The sequence below is a fragment of the Artemia franciscana genome, unplaced genomic scaffold (assembly GCF_032884065.1).
Source record: "Artemia franciscana unplaced genomic scaffold, ASM3288406v1 PGA_scaffold_47, whole genome shotgun sequence".
In the NCBI taxonomy this organism is placed as follows: domain Eukaryota; kingdom Metazoa; phylum Arthropoda; class Branchiopoda; order Anostraca; family Artemiidae; genus Artemia; species Artemia franciscana.
Window position 1 is genome coordinate 530,867 of NW_027062688.1, and position 15,459 is coordinate 546,325.

At 35.6% G+C, this 15,459-nt stretch overlaps 1 protein-coding gene across 4 annotated transcripts in view; it reads right to left on the reverse strand.

The window, feature by feature from the left end:
* Positions 1–15,459, reverse strand: part of LOC136041862 (rap guanine nucleotide exchange factor 1-like) — a 160,724-nt gene that overhangs the window by 49,010 nt on the left and 96,255 nt on the right. For all 4 annotated transcript variants that reach the window (XM_065726637.1, XM_065726641.1, XM_065726638.1 and 1 more), the window contains one exon: positions 5,541–5,762. In XM_065726637.1, the coding sequence (XP_065582709.1) occupies positions 5,541–5,762 (222 nt within the window). The remainder of the gene's footprint in view (positions 1–5,540; positions 5,763–15,459) is intronic.

The window sequence follows — 15,459 nt, forward strand, 5'->3', positions numbered from 1 at the left end:
ACCTTTTTTTAGTTTTTTTAGTTTTTTTAGTTTTTTAGCTTTTTTACTTTTTTTATTAGTTTTTAGTTTTTTTTTGTAGTTTTTGCCTTTTTTTAGTTTTTTCAGTTTTTTTTTTAGTTTTTTATTGGTTTTTACCTTTATAGTTTTTTTAGTTTTTTAGCTTTTTTATTTTTTTTATTAGTTTTTAGTTTTTTTTTGTAGTTTTTGCCTTTTTTTAGTTTTTTCAGTTTTGACGTCACCTAATCCAGTTTTTTCAGGTGACGTCACCTGACACATCCATCCACACATCCATCCACACATCCACAGACAGACAACTTATTTTTATATATATAGAAGATATATCTATATTCGAAGGTGGGACATAGGGACACAACTACAATGGCACGTAACTAATATGGCGCGTAACGACTTACGCGCGCGGGGGGGCTTGGGGGGGCGCGAAGCGCCCCCACCAACTAGGTGTTGGGGTGGCGCTTCGCGCCACCCCAACAGCTAGTATATATATTTGCTAGCTATGTATATGCTAGCTAGTATATATACAGCTAGCTATGTATATATATTTCTTTTGAAAAAAAACAAAAAACAACTACTTCACTCTTTTCACGAACTAGTCATAGATTATAATTTTGGGACGAAGTGTGGATTTTAGCCAATATACGTACTCCTAATCAAAAAGAATCCTCGTTTTTCCGCTAAGTTGAGATAAAAAGGGTTTACTATATACCTGAGTGGATTCAGGACGTTGTTAAAGCGACTTCTAAAGACTATTCCTTACTTGGTATCGCATAAAGGGAAGCTTACTCGTCTTTCACCCTTGGCTTTTTGAACAATTTCAAATTACTTTACTCCCTTAACTTATACGATGACCTGTCGATTCCTGAGAGTTTCATCGATTCATATGAGAGTTCCATTTTGGGACAGATCTATCTGAGATTAATCCTTCCATAGTCAAATTTATAGATTCTAAAGTAGCATTATCATGTACTACTCACATGTATATAAATATGCCCAAGGAATATTCTTTACATAACAAGCTTATTCAACTCATCACACTTACTGGTGAATTGCTGCGTCCGTAGAACTTCACATTTTACAGACTAATTGATGAACAAATATCGTGTTCTTGGCCTCTATGTCACTTATCAAATGCCAATGAATCAGTCGTTTCATTACTTTCAGTTGGAAGGACATTAATACAATAATTCCATAAGGCCGGTTGTTTCAACAATCCTCTCACCTAGATTTAGGTGTGAAGAAAGCTCTAGTTTTAAGTACGGGGGAAAAATCTAAAGTGAAGCTTTTCTAGACCAGTCTAGAATACTGAGTACTCATCTTATCCCGTCCTTTCTCGATTAGTTTGGAGTACACCTATCAGCACGGACTTATGAATAGTAAAAAGTCATAGACAGTTTCTTTGACCCAGACCTGTTTAAGAATTCGGAACGCATACCTCTCTTCATACCAAGGGTTCATGCAATAAACCAGGACAGAACTAGTTTTCCCTAGGCCCTTTACATGCACTTCAAGTTTACGATTCAGGGTTTATTCCAAGTCAGCTTTGAGAGTATCATGCACTCTTGTTACACTTCCCAAGTGTGCCCACTGATTTTTTTCTGAGATTTGAAGAGTCTACTTTCAGCTTCAATTGAATCTACACTTTTGCTAAAAACCTTCCATAAGGTACTCTTTGCTCTCCGTATTTCATTTTCTAAGATCTTTAAACCTTCCAAGTATACACCCCAGTATTATGGGTCGTTCGTTTGGATAGCAATTTTAACTGTCTCTGGTTCAACTATTGTTCCAGTAAACCAGTCATTTGCTTGTTTCCCTCAACAGGTGTTAGAGGTATTGCCTTAATTAAAACAAATTTTCATACTATCTGTTTGTTCACTGCCTCCTTATCTAGATCCTTTTTTATTTTTCCGAATTGAGATGCAGATTTGCAAGTTCTTTGACGAACGTTTGATTAAAAGTCTGGCAATTTACCATTCTTAATCTCCTAACACCTTTCCTTACCGTTGGGATAAATCAATTTTGAATTGCATTATTCGATGGTCCTGGAATGACGTAAGTTCTACTATCTTGGTAATGGCATACACCAGGAAAAGATAGCTATCATATTACCAATACTGAACCTGGCTCCGTTGACCCTCCTTGTGATAATATCGTGATAATAGGACAATACGTTTAATACAATTTAACGAGCCCTCCATATCTTGCAATACTGATTCCAAAAGACCACGGGTGCTGGCAAGAGTTCATTTCCAATTTGCAGTCACTGCCTCCTACCAATGATTATTGACTCCAGGGGTGAAGATATTTGGGGATTCTATGGGCGTGGGATGGGGCTAGTTGCCCTACAATCACTTTTGAATATTAAAAGGGCACTAGAACTTTCAATTTCCGATTGGATGAGCTCCTTCCAAAGTCTCTACGACAACTCATTCTGTACAAAATACCTCGGTGAACAAAAAAACAATAATAAATAAATAAATAATGCATTGTCCCCGCATCGCTCTTCACATAGGTAGCGTAATTGGCTGCATGCGATTCCATGTTTTACCCGATTTTTGTTTTCAGCAACTAGTAACAATTTGAGGATGGAACTAGTGCATACAAAGGTTGTTCTTGGACAATTAATTCACTTAAAATAGTAAAATCTTCCATCAGGCCTTGTTTGAAGGGTAGTTGCCTGCCCACCTCAACCCTACGAACCAAATTCACTCACTCACCCACCAGACGCACGACCTCAAGGGCTTCGCAAAAATTAAAGGTACGCAGTTCTGATTAGACACCGTTCTTGATATTTCAGGAAACCAGCTGTACTTCCAGAATCCAGGTAAGATGGCTCTAGAAGTATTGGGTTGGTTACGATCATTGTATTGTTTTTTGTTTTTTGTTTTTTTTGTTTTTTTTTAATACAGTCTATTAAAGGTAAAGTGTCAGTTCGCAGAGCCACTTTCCTATGACCGTAAGCCATACGTTCACACTAATCACATTAACGTGTTTTTTTCCTCTTGTCGCTATTCTGTTTCTTGTTTTTATGGTTTATTAAATTTCCCTCTCTCTCTAATCCATGTTATAGTCAAACTAAGATCCATCGGTCCAACTGCAGGATTAATATAAAAATACTTGACATATACTACAATATACAAATACTAGAAATAACGGAAAAACTTAACTGTGAAAACAAGAGCTAAGAGCTCATATGGCACTTGTGATGAGGTCGGAAGAGCCAAGAGCTCATATGGTATGAGCTATAGCAAAATTCTAAGAATCAATAGATTGCTTTAAAAGGAAAATCAGAGGTTTAATGCCGGTTGGAATTTAAAATAAGAGCTCTGAGTCACGAGGTCCTTCTAAATATCAAAATTCATTAAGATCCGATCACCCACTCGTAAGTTAAAATACCTCAATTTTTCTAATTTTTCCTCTCCCTTCAGCCCCCCAGATGGTCGAATCGGAGAAAACGACTTTATCAAGTCAATTTGTGCAGCTCCCTGACACGCTTACCAATTTTCATCGTCCTAGCACGTCCATAAGCACCAAAATCGCCAAAGCACTGAACCCCACCACCTCACTCCACCAAAGAGAGCGGATCCAGTCCGGTTACGTCAATCACGTATCTACAACATTTATAAGCGTTTTCCAAGATTTACGGTTTCCCCCTCCAACTCCCCCCAGTGTCAAAAGATCTGGTCGGAATTAGAAATAAGAGCTCTGAGACATGAGTGCCTTCTAAACATCAAATTTCATTAAGATCGGGTAACCCATTCTTAAATTAAAAATACTCAATTTTTCTAATTTTTACAAATTAACAACCCCCAGCTCCCTCAAAAAGAACGGGTCCGTACCAATTATGTCAATCTCGTATCTATAAATTGTGTTTATTTCTCCCATCAAGTTTCATCCCAATCTCTCCACTATAAGGGTTTTCCAAGATTTCCGGTTTCCAAGATTTCTGTTTCCCCCCTCCGACCCTCTATGTCCCCAGATCCGATTCAAATTGAAAATGGAGCATCTGAGATCTAAGATTCTTCTATATATCAAGTTTCATTAAGATCTGATCACCCATTCGTAAGATACCTAGATTTCGACGTTTTCCCAGAATTCCGGGTTCCCCTTCCAACTCCCTTCAATTTCACCAGATCTGGTCGAGATTTAAAATGAGTTCTAAAGCACAAGATCCTTCTAGATATAAAATTTCATTAAGGTCTGATCACCCCTTCGAAAGTAATAAATAGGCTACCTCATTTTTTCTTATTTTTTCGAATTACTCCCCCCCCCCCCCCGACTCCACCAAAGAGAGCGGATCCGGTCCGGTTATGTCAGTCACCTATCTTGGACTTGTGCTTATTCTTTCCACCAAGTTTCATCCTGATCTCTCCGCTTTAAGCGTTTTCCAAGATTTCCGCCCCCCCCCCCTAATGACACTGGATCCGGGATTTATATACAGAGATCTGACAGAGATCTCGGGATTTATAACAAAAGATCTGAGTTTCTAGGTCCTTCTAAATATGAAATTTCATTAAGATACGATCACTCTTTCGTAAGTCAAAAATACCTCATTTTTCTAATTTTTTAGAATTGATCCTCCACCCCCCCGCTCCCTCAAAGAGATCAGATCCGTTCCAGTTGTCAATCCCGTATCTAGATCTTGTGCTTATTTTTCCCACCAAGTTTCATCCCGATCCCTCCACTCTAAGCGTTTTCCAAGATTTTAGGTTCCACCCCCGCCCCCAAATTCCCCTTCACCGGGCCCGGTCGGGATTTAAAATAAGAGCTCTGAGACACGATATCCTTCTAAACATCAAATTTCATTAAGATCCGATCACTCCTTCGTAAGTAAAAAATACCTCGTTTTTTTCTAATTTTTCAGAATTAACCATCCTCCACCAACTCCCCCAAAGAGATCGGATCCGTTCCGATTACTTCAATCACGTATCTAGGACGTGTGTTTATTTTTCCCACCAAGTCCACCAACTCTAAGCGATATCCGAGATTTTATGCTCCCCCCTCAATTCCCCCCAATGTCACCGGATCCAGTCGGGATTTGAAATAAGAGCTCTAAGAAACAATATTTTTCCAAGTTTCAAATTTCATTAAGATCCCATCACCCGTTCGTAAGTTAAAAATACTTCATTTTTTTTATTTTTCCCGAATTAACCGATCCCCCACCCCCCAGATGGTCAAATCGCGAAAACGACTATTTCTAATTTAATCTGGTCCGGTCCCTGATACGCCTGCCAAATTTCATCGTCTCAGCTTACCTGGAAGTGCCTAAAGTAGCAACACCGGGACAGACAGACCGACAGACAGATAGACCGACAAAATTTGCGATCGCTATATGTCACTTGGTTAATACCAAGTACCATAAAAATGCAGTAAGACGTAAAACGAATAAATTACGAAGAAGAAAAAACAAATTAAAAATAAAAATGATGCACATAAAAGTTAATAGCAAAAGCAAAAATACAACAATCCTTACCAATAGAAAGAGAAAACCAAGAAGGAAAATATACGCAATGAGACAGAAATACCTATTTTTATCTTCGGTATTGACTATAATTGGTACATTTGACGGCACTTCAAACTCTACTTTGTCACTAACTGGTAACGGCGTATTTTCTTTTAATTCGTCAGTCTTTTCCTCTACAGAAATATTAGAGCCAGGCGGGGGACATGAAAGGCGCTTCTTTGGAGGCAAAGCAGGGGGGGTTAAATTCACCAGTCCTTCTTCAGTCAAGTAATCTCTGCTTAATCTTAAGAGAAAAAAAAAGATTAAAAATGAATTAGGTTGATAAGAATCTAGAAATATTAAACTACTACTACTTTAAACCAGTAGCGACATTCATCACTATTTAATATTTATTGTATTTATTATTGATTGATATTTATTAGTACCATTCAGATACAGTTTACATGAATTTGCATCCATCAATTTAATTAATCAATCAACAGTTTCAACAATTTAATCAATAGTTTAATTATAATTAAATACTACATCACAAGGATTAAATGAAATGCTATTAAGGCTGAGGAGAATTTACGTGAAAGCATTGACGGTAAACATTTGTAACGTCGTTTTGAACGTGTGTTCAAAGTATTTTAAAGTCAACTACTTTATTATTCCAGAAAAAAATCAGGATTTACGCAACAATTTACTGAATTATCTACGTATTTTATGATACGTTGATATCAGAGCGTTGATATCAAATGCCCAAAGTCATCCCTCAAAACCGTAATCGAAACCATCCCTAGATCAGCTTGAAATCATGAACTTTCACAACCAATTGTATATATGAGAAACTTCATACACTTTTTGACGCTTAGTTAATCTTAAATAGGCAAACTTAAATACAAGCTTTTAAAAGAAGAAATAACGACAAAAAAACTTTGCGTATTTAAAGCACATTTGTGAAAACAAGTATTTTGACTTTTTGAAGTTTCGACATATACTTTATTTTAATCTTTCTAATTTTTGGCAATAATTTAGGACAAAAAATTAAATTCTTAATATTTCAACTAGTAGTTATGATTCACTAACTTTGATTGTAAAACTTCATGACAAAATCACACCTATATCCAATTGAAACAACTAAAATCACAAGTTCCACACCTGAAAATAAGATTTTTATTGTTCGGAGATTTTTTTTTGGACATTTCATCCTCAGAATGGAACAGAAGAAATGGAATAAAAGCGTTAATGTGTGCAATTTCCGTAGAGATCTTAAAATAGATATTCTCCGGCTGTATGATTTTTGAAGCATAGTTAAACTGAATTTCATTCGCTCTAAAATTCCAAAAAAAAATAAGCTAAAAATGTTTGCTGGATGAAAGCAGTTTTGGGATATTTTGGTAGGTGGAATGAGTTGTTGTACGGAAGGGTTGTTGCAACCAGGAGCGGCGGAAGTGTAGATTTTTTGTCTCTTTATTTCTTTTCTTCTTTTTTAAAAATTTTGTTCCATGTTAAAGTTATTCCTATTTATAAACAATAGCTTGTTTATAAATTAAATACTTAAGTTTTTTATAAAAAAAATCATATAAACAATATACTCAATATCTTCGTTGGACAATGAAACGGACAATGATGAAAGTTCACGATTAGTGGACAGTCTAAACTGTAAAATAAACGATAATAAGTCAATAATCTAGTGCACTTGGGTAGACAAAAGTTTTGTTATTTTTTTCTAAATAACTTATTTTACTCTTTTTAGCATTAATTTTCTTTTTAGCATTAATTTTCTTTTTAGCATTAAATTTTATTAGAGTTCATTCTAACGATTTATCCTTTTAAATATTGCTTCTAGGACTTCGATACTGCATGAGTTCTAGAACTTCAAATGCAACTTCAACTTCAAAATCAATACTGCACTTAAATACTGTAGAGTTCTAGAACTTCAAATGAAACTTCAAGTTCTAGAACTTTAAATGCAAGACCAAATTTGCCTCTCACTCATCAACCAAAATTCATCTCTACTTGTATATGATTGCAGTTGAGAACGATAGGATCAATACAGCATTGGAAATTTCACTATTTCTTGGTCCTGATTTAATGTTTGACCTTTCCAAGAAATACTTCAATTTTCTAGTTCTATTCTAAAACCTGAACTTTCCTTACGGATTCGCTACCTTCCAAATTTACAAATTTCCTGGTCCTCCATTGGCTCCATCCCTGGGCTCCATTTTTACGTTTACGTATATATCTTATCTTCAATGACCCGAAATGCTAACTTTATACTTCGAGGAAATATTGTCTTTGCCAAGACAAGCATTCTTGAGAAATTTGTTGACGTTGACCAAGAAGTTATTGACGTTGACGTTGACAACGGAACTTGACCAAGAAAAGATACCAAGACCATAAGATAGTCATCGTCTAAAGAGCTGAGATTTAAAGATAATTGGAATTAAGAATTGCCAAATGAGGACTCGCCTTCAGGATACCCAAATAAATTTGGGCATCCTGAAGTTCAAACTAACTTGTTTTCTTTTCTCCATTTCTCCCCTTGACTTAAGGACATACAGATTGAAGTTAATCAGAAAACATTTTCTTTGTATAAACCTTTTTGGTCCATTAGAAGGGAACGACTTCATTTTCTTCATTACACTTGACCCCCTAACACAAGAGACCAGGGAAAATTTAATTTTTTGGCTTGGAAACAACTTCATGTTCTGAGCTCCCAATCTATCTTAAATAATAAAAATATAAAAATAAAACACTTTCCACTTTGGACACAGTAAAGGCTACCAAATAAAAGTCTAGTTGAGAGGTACCCTATAATCCCACATCTTTTACATACTGGCAATTTCCTTTCTTCTCTTAAATTGATAATAGTTTGGCCGATTCCTTGGGCAAAACCATAAAAAAAATTGTGCTTTTTAGCTATGAAACCCGACTGACTGACCGTATCTCAAACAAAAAACTTAGCAAAAAATATGGTTCAATCTCACTTTCTACACTTCTAACGAGAAAAAAGATGAGATGGCTAGGACACGTTCTAAAGATGAAGGATGACAGATTCCCAGATTGTTCTTGTTGGCCAATCGTCTAGGGCCAAACAAAAAGCAGGTCACGTCCCAATGGGTTGGGAGGATGTCTTCAGGACATCCTCCCAACCACAAGGGAATCTTGGGGAAATGGAAATCTTAAGCTTAAGAGAAATGGAACTTCTTGGAAGGGTGTAAAAAGGGAGGCTTTGAATAGATTGGGGTAGAGGAGGAGGGTGCGTAACTGTTTTGGCATTAGGTGGTGTGGTTCTGAAGTAAGTTATTAGTAGTAGTAGCAGTAACAGTTATCGAAACCTGTAAATTATGTCTTAAAAGCCGAAAAGCGTTAAAAAAAAACTTGGATTTTTTGAAAAATGAAAGGTTTTGTTGTCAAAATCTGGCAATTAAAACTCTTAAAATTCTGAAATAAAAAAAAACTGAAATTCTTGAAAAATGAAGCCTTTAGTTGTCGAAACCAGAAAATTAAAAGCCCTAGAACCCAAAAACTGTTAAAAATCGGAATTCCCTAAAAGTAAAGGACTTAGTTTCTGAAACATGAATATAGATTAGAATTCTGAGATCTCGAAAAGAAATGATGAGTGTTCTGCTATTTGAAAGCTTTTTCTGTCAAAGTTTTAAAATTATAAGCCCTGCGACACTAATACTGTGATAAAAACTTGAATTTCTCAAGTTTGAGTTTCTCAGAAGAAAAGTAGAGTTTCTCGGAAAAAAAAATTCTCTAAAATCGAGGGGTTTAGATGAAATATGAAAATTGAAAATATTTCAATTGAAAATGAAATATGAAAATTAACTCTAAGAACTGTTGAAATACAAAAAGATTGATTGTTTTAAATATCAAACGTTCAATTGTTGAACTCTATAACTGAAAGTGCTACAACTATCAAATTGTTACAAAACTAGAATTTCTTGAGATGTTCAAATTCCAAATACAGAAGTGGTAGAACTATTGGGTTTTGTTTTTTTTTTTTTTTTTTTTTTTTTTTTTTTTTTTTTTTTTTTTTTTTTTTTTTTTTTTTTTTTTAAGGCAGCATTTCTTTAATTTAAAAGTTTCAGCTGTCGCAATCTGAAAATTAAAATTTTTAAAACAAAGAAACTGAAAAAAAAAATTCATGAAAAGTAAAGGGTTTTGTTGTCAAAAATCTAAAAATTAACATTCTTAAGAACCCTGAAATTCTTAAAAAAAACATTTTCCTCGAAATGTAAGGGGTTTTAATGTAAAAAATCTGAAGATTGAAAGTCTAAAAATTCTAGAATTGTGAACAAAACTACATTTTCATGAAATAAGGAGGGTTTAGTGATCACAATCGCAAAAAAGTCTTAAATTTCTGAAATTGTTGAACAAACTTGAATTTCCATGAATTTGAAGGATTAATTGTAAGAATCTAAGCATTAAAAGTCTTAAGACCTTGAAAATATAAAAAACTTGAAATTTTTGGAAAATGAGGGAATTAATTGTCAAAATCTGATATTAATTTTTACAACATTAAAATTGTGAAAAAATTTGACTTTCTTCAAACGTGACGCTTTTAGCTGTCAAGCTCTTACAAAATAAAGTCTTGGACCTCAAATGTTCTGAAAGAAGTTGAAGACCCTGAAATCTAAAGGGTATTGTAGTCGAAATCCAGAAATTAAATCTCAGAGCTCTGGAACTGCGAAAACCTGAATTTCTATAAATGTAAAGAGCTTCTCAAACCCAAAAAATTAAAACGTCAGAACTAATAAAAATTTCGAAAATCAGAATTCTTTGAAAAGTGAGACGTCGGAAAGATTGAAGTCTTTGAACTTTCAGACTGCGAAAGAATTTGAATTACTTGAAAAGTGAGGGATCGTTGTCAATATCTGAAAATTAAAAAATCTTTGAACGTTAGAAATGAGGAAAGAAGTGAAATTTCTCGATTTTTGTCTAAAGACTAAAATCAAGTCTTAAAACTTGGAAATTGTGAAAAATTATGAAATTCTTGAAATATGAAGGTTTCAGTTTTCAAAATCTGAAAACAAAAAATCAAAGAATCCACCCTCCCTTGATGTTGCTACAATCATGCTTCCCATCAATTTGAAACGTAAAAAGACCTGAAAGAGTGTAAACAAAGGGTTTCGCTATTGAAATTCGAAAGCTGACACTAGACGAAATTTGAAATGTAGAGTCTTAGAGCAACGAAAACCTTGAGGAAATTGAAATTCATGACATCAAAAGAGTTTCACTAGCAAAATTACACAAACTTAGATCTCGAGATTGTTATAAAAGGAAAATTTGCGAAACTTCAAGTAAAAATATCTGCTTGAAGAAATCTGACATTTAATGTATTAGAAAACCCAAAAGTCTCAAGAAAATTTAAACCTAAAAATAAAAGGGTTCCGGTATATAAATAAAGAACAAAGCAAAGAAAAAGGCAAGTCGCAGGACTACTAAATTCTTAAAGAAAAGGGGATTCTTGTAAAGTTTCGTTAAACTGTAAAAAAGAAGAAAATGTGTTGCATTATAAAGGATTTACTTTTAAAAATGTGAAACTTAAATTACTAGCACTCCAAATTTCTTCGAAAGAATTCAAGTTCTAATAAAATATTGACTCTTTATCAAATTCCAAAAACTAAGAACTGGAAATTACTGTAAATAAATGAAAATTGGTAACATTATTAAGGGTATATTTGAAGAAATATGAGATTTAAAGTATACGAAGTCCCAAATTCTGAACTTATAAGTCCTCCTTCTTGGATTTTATTTAGTAATTAAGGGTCTTTCTAGGTGCAATATATGGAAAATGTAGCCACTCTCATAGCTAGGTATTCATTTTAACAGAAAGCAGGTCAAAATCAGCTTTGTATCAAAGGTGCTAAGCTATTGGTACTTATGACTTACTTATTGCTCTTGCTGAAGATCAAGCGCAGAAAGAGTGGCTCTTTGCCTCCTGTTCGAACGGTCCTGCCCAAGCCTGCCTGGTTCTTAATTATAGATATCGATCATAGAGAGTTACTAAGTAAGGGTGTCTCTCAATCTGAATCGGGGCTTTCCGTGGGGGGTGCCTACAGCCGTGTTAACTGGGAGTCAAAATTTAACAGCGTTGGTGAGTGTTTCTGCTGACACGCGGAATAAATGGGCAAAGCAATGTATCGTTCGAGTCAGGAGCCGAAGAGAGTTGGGAGCCTGATTTAGCAGTACCAGCAGCGGTCCCAAAAGTACCAAGTCTTACCACCTCCTCCCTACGACGCGTCTCAAGACTTTGTTTGGGCTATATCTATGTCATAACAAACATAAGCAACAACGGGTCAGATTTTAGCACCATTAATAAGGACTTGAGTTACACTGGTTTTATGCATTCACACTTTTGACCACACGCAACGGCATAATCGCGGCAAGATCGACGCAGCTTTAGTGAGGGGAGACTAAACTTCTGTTTCAATTGAGCTGTTTCTCGTGCTGACAGATCCAAGTTTGGGGGGGGTGAACAGACGGTTTGACATGCCGGGCCCATGGTCATTATTTTGTCTTCTGCCAGCTATCTAAAGTCTCACTTTCAAGACTTCTTCTAACAGTATGTTAAGGGCTTGTTCGGAATTAGTTTACCGACTAAATTTTTGGACAATTTTATGTGTGAAGTCACAAATGATTAAAACTATACCCTCATACTTTAGTCTAAAGAAGAGCCGGTTTCTCGTTTAATCCATGACATAATCAATCATCAAGTTGAAAAATTCAGGATCAGCAGCACAGCCTCGCAGTACACAAGTTTTTTTTTAACATTAGGTTTCGATGACCGTTGACTATTAGGGAGCTTTTCGTATCAGTGTCGAGCACCTTGAAAAAACCGCATTATTTGCAGGGACTCCTGTTCATTCTAGTATCATCCAAAGAGACTCAGGGTCAACCGAGTCTTAGCCAATTTAAAGTTAAAATGGGGAATATTTGTTATAATCTAGAACTCATGGGCTTTTTCAATGACCTGGTGAGCAGTGAGTATCTGCTGGGTCGTGAAACTGTTCAGCGTAAAGACTGCTTGCAGAATCTGACGGCACCTACAGATCAACTTGGTACTTCTATTGAGCAAAGGCAAATAATTTGGCGGGAACTGATATGACGGTGATTTCTCAGTAGGTAGAGCAATCACATCATGCTTCCTTTGCTTGTACATAGAAGACGGATCTTTCCAGCCTAGGATAATAGAGGAATCGATTATGTTATGCTAACGAGGGATATTAACATTTGCAGCCAAAGCTGCATCATTGGTCCTATGAATTTGACGGTCATCCCGCAGGGTCAAGGTTCCTTGTTGTATTTCACACTCCAGAGGGCTTTTTGTATCTCTCCTACTAATTTAGGATCAGGACTTTTTTAGAGCATCACACCAGGGGCAGAATTTCAATTGTTTCTGGGTGCACAACTTTTGTAGGCATCGTTAAGTAGGCTGGAGTTCAAGTCAGAGACAGAAGTTCGCAGCAAGATATCTGTGGTCAGTCTAAGTCAGCGCAACAATATGTTCTACAATTTGGGATTCAAGAACCCATCTTTGATTAAATATAATTAATGAATGAATGTTCTTTACTGCGTATCTATAAACAAACAAAAAAACAATGGAGTAGAATAAAAGAAAGACCAAACAAACATATCACAAAGATTTAAACAAATTACTAATGATACCATCTAAAACAGTGTGCCCTTCCACGGGTAAGAAGAGGCGTTCCACCACACCAAAACGGTTAACAATGTACCTATTCTTGAGCTACTGAGGGGCCTGAAGTAAAAACTTCGCGTACTTTAAATAGCACTTTCCGAACACTCGCCTATCAGATTCAGTAAAAATATCCCTAAAAGAGGTTAAATATAGAATATGCGGGAGAGCTATACTATTAAATATTCGAAAAAGGGCTTTCCACTCAAGATTTAGTTGCGATGTAACCACACTAGCATAAGCAATTCTAAATCTGCGTTCAGCATTCCGACGCAAAAGCTTTCGTGCATTCTTAATCGAAGACCCAATCGGGAGACCTAAATATATTAGTACAGTGGTGGGTGCCACCTCACTATCACCTAGACGGACACAAATCTCCGGTGCTCGCCCGTCAGAGCTATAGAATACTACTTTATAAATGTGCTTCCTGTGAAACAGAAAGTTTAAAATGACCGGCTCGTGCATGGCACACACTTGGAGGAGTCAGATTACATTTTCGTTCAAGAAATAAGGCTTAACTGGACCAATTACAGACTTAAAAGCTCCAAAACTGCACTGGTTTCGAAATGGACCTACGTCACTGCTTATCGAAAATTTGGCTTGACCAAATCGCCCTGTGACCCGTACTGGCAATTTCTTCATTGTCGGACCCGCTAGATCGGTTTCTGTCATTTCAAGCATGTCAATACAATATCTTAACAACTGAAGAACGTCTTTGGGTCTGGTGACAACCCTCAGCCCAACCTGCTCACCAAGGTTTAAAAGGTATCTAGAGACAGACAATTTTAGGGTGAGAAATAAAATAAAATTGAAAAAAAAGTTATAAATAAGAATTTCAAAATTTACCAGTTAAAAATGAAGTCAAATCTTAAGGGGGGGGGGACTAATTCAATGGGGAAACTTTCGAGGGTGGTAACAGAGCACAAAATTTCAGATTGAAAATATCAAAGAACAGAAAAATTTAATTATTTTGTCTTATATAGCTAAATAGCACATTTTTCTAAGGTGTTACCCAGGGTCTGGGTTCAGCTATCATTAATTTTCAAACTCAAGAGTAGCATAAGAAAAAAGTCCATTTTAGTACATAAAAGATGTTCAAGTGGCCACTACGAGCCATATATACGGTCGCTTTTACACTGTCCAAGGTGGAAAATGTTGTTTTTGATGATGTTTTTTTTTTGTTAAAAATTCAGAATCTAGGAGATTTGGCAAGAGACAACTCACTCTAAAAAATAAATTAGGGTCAAAAGATCCTAAAAATTGATGCTAAATCATGAAATATTTTTATTTATTTTTTTTTTTTTTTGAAAGATGGATCTGGAAGTCTTTGTGCTAAGGGGATTAAATGTAATAAGACACGTAGAAAAAAGGATTGTTTCACCAATAGGCCAAAAAAGCGCATAAAAAATTTATTTTCTGAACAATTTCAAGCAGGATACTACTACTACTAACAACTCACCGCAGCACAAAGGCGCCTGAGGCCAACGCATCTACACACGCTTCTCTTCCATCCCAATATATTCAAAGCTTTCCTCCTTACACCCTCCCAGGAAGTTCCCATTTCCTTTAAAGCTTTCTTTACAAAATCCTCTTCAAACCGTATGTCCTTAGGTAATATAGACAACTCAAAAAAAAAAATCCTAATTGTAAAATAGAATTGGGCTTCTACAGGACAAAAATTTAGTTTATTTCTGACCTTGGCTTCAAAATATGAGGCATAAAAACAAGATCAAAACTTTTTTTCCATAATCTTTAAGAATGTCTGTCAAGGCAAGGAGAAAAACTCCTTTGAGGATTAAGTTAGCATGTTGCATCATTGGGAATTAGACATTTATGCCAGGATAGAGCCAGAAAAGTGGAACATTCTTAGGAGGGATCAGATATTGAATTAAGGCCAGGAAAAGGGTAAGAAATTTTCGCAAGAAATTTTCGAAACGTGTAAAATTGGACGATGTGCCCAGAAAACATTAGCAATTGAATTAGGCCCAAAAAGCTGGGAGAGTAGCAAAAACGGCTTTGATTACGTCCACAAATTACGTCCAGATTACATCTTTCTTCGCGATTTTATGTCTTATGATTACATCTGGGAAATGTGAAAAATTGAAACTTGACAAATCTATCAGGAAATATTAAATATATAAATATATAAAATTATAAATATAAAATATATAAGGAAATATGTAAATTTTGGAATTAGGGCAAGGCAATTGGTATAAGTTTTAGAACGGTTGGACATTGAAGGACAACCAAGAGCTGGACTGTTCAATAGTGACTCTTATAGTTAATC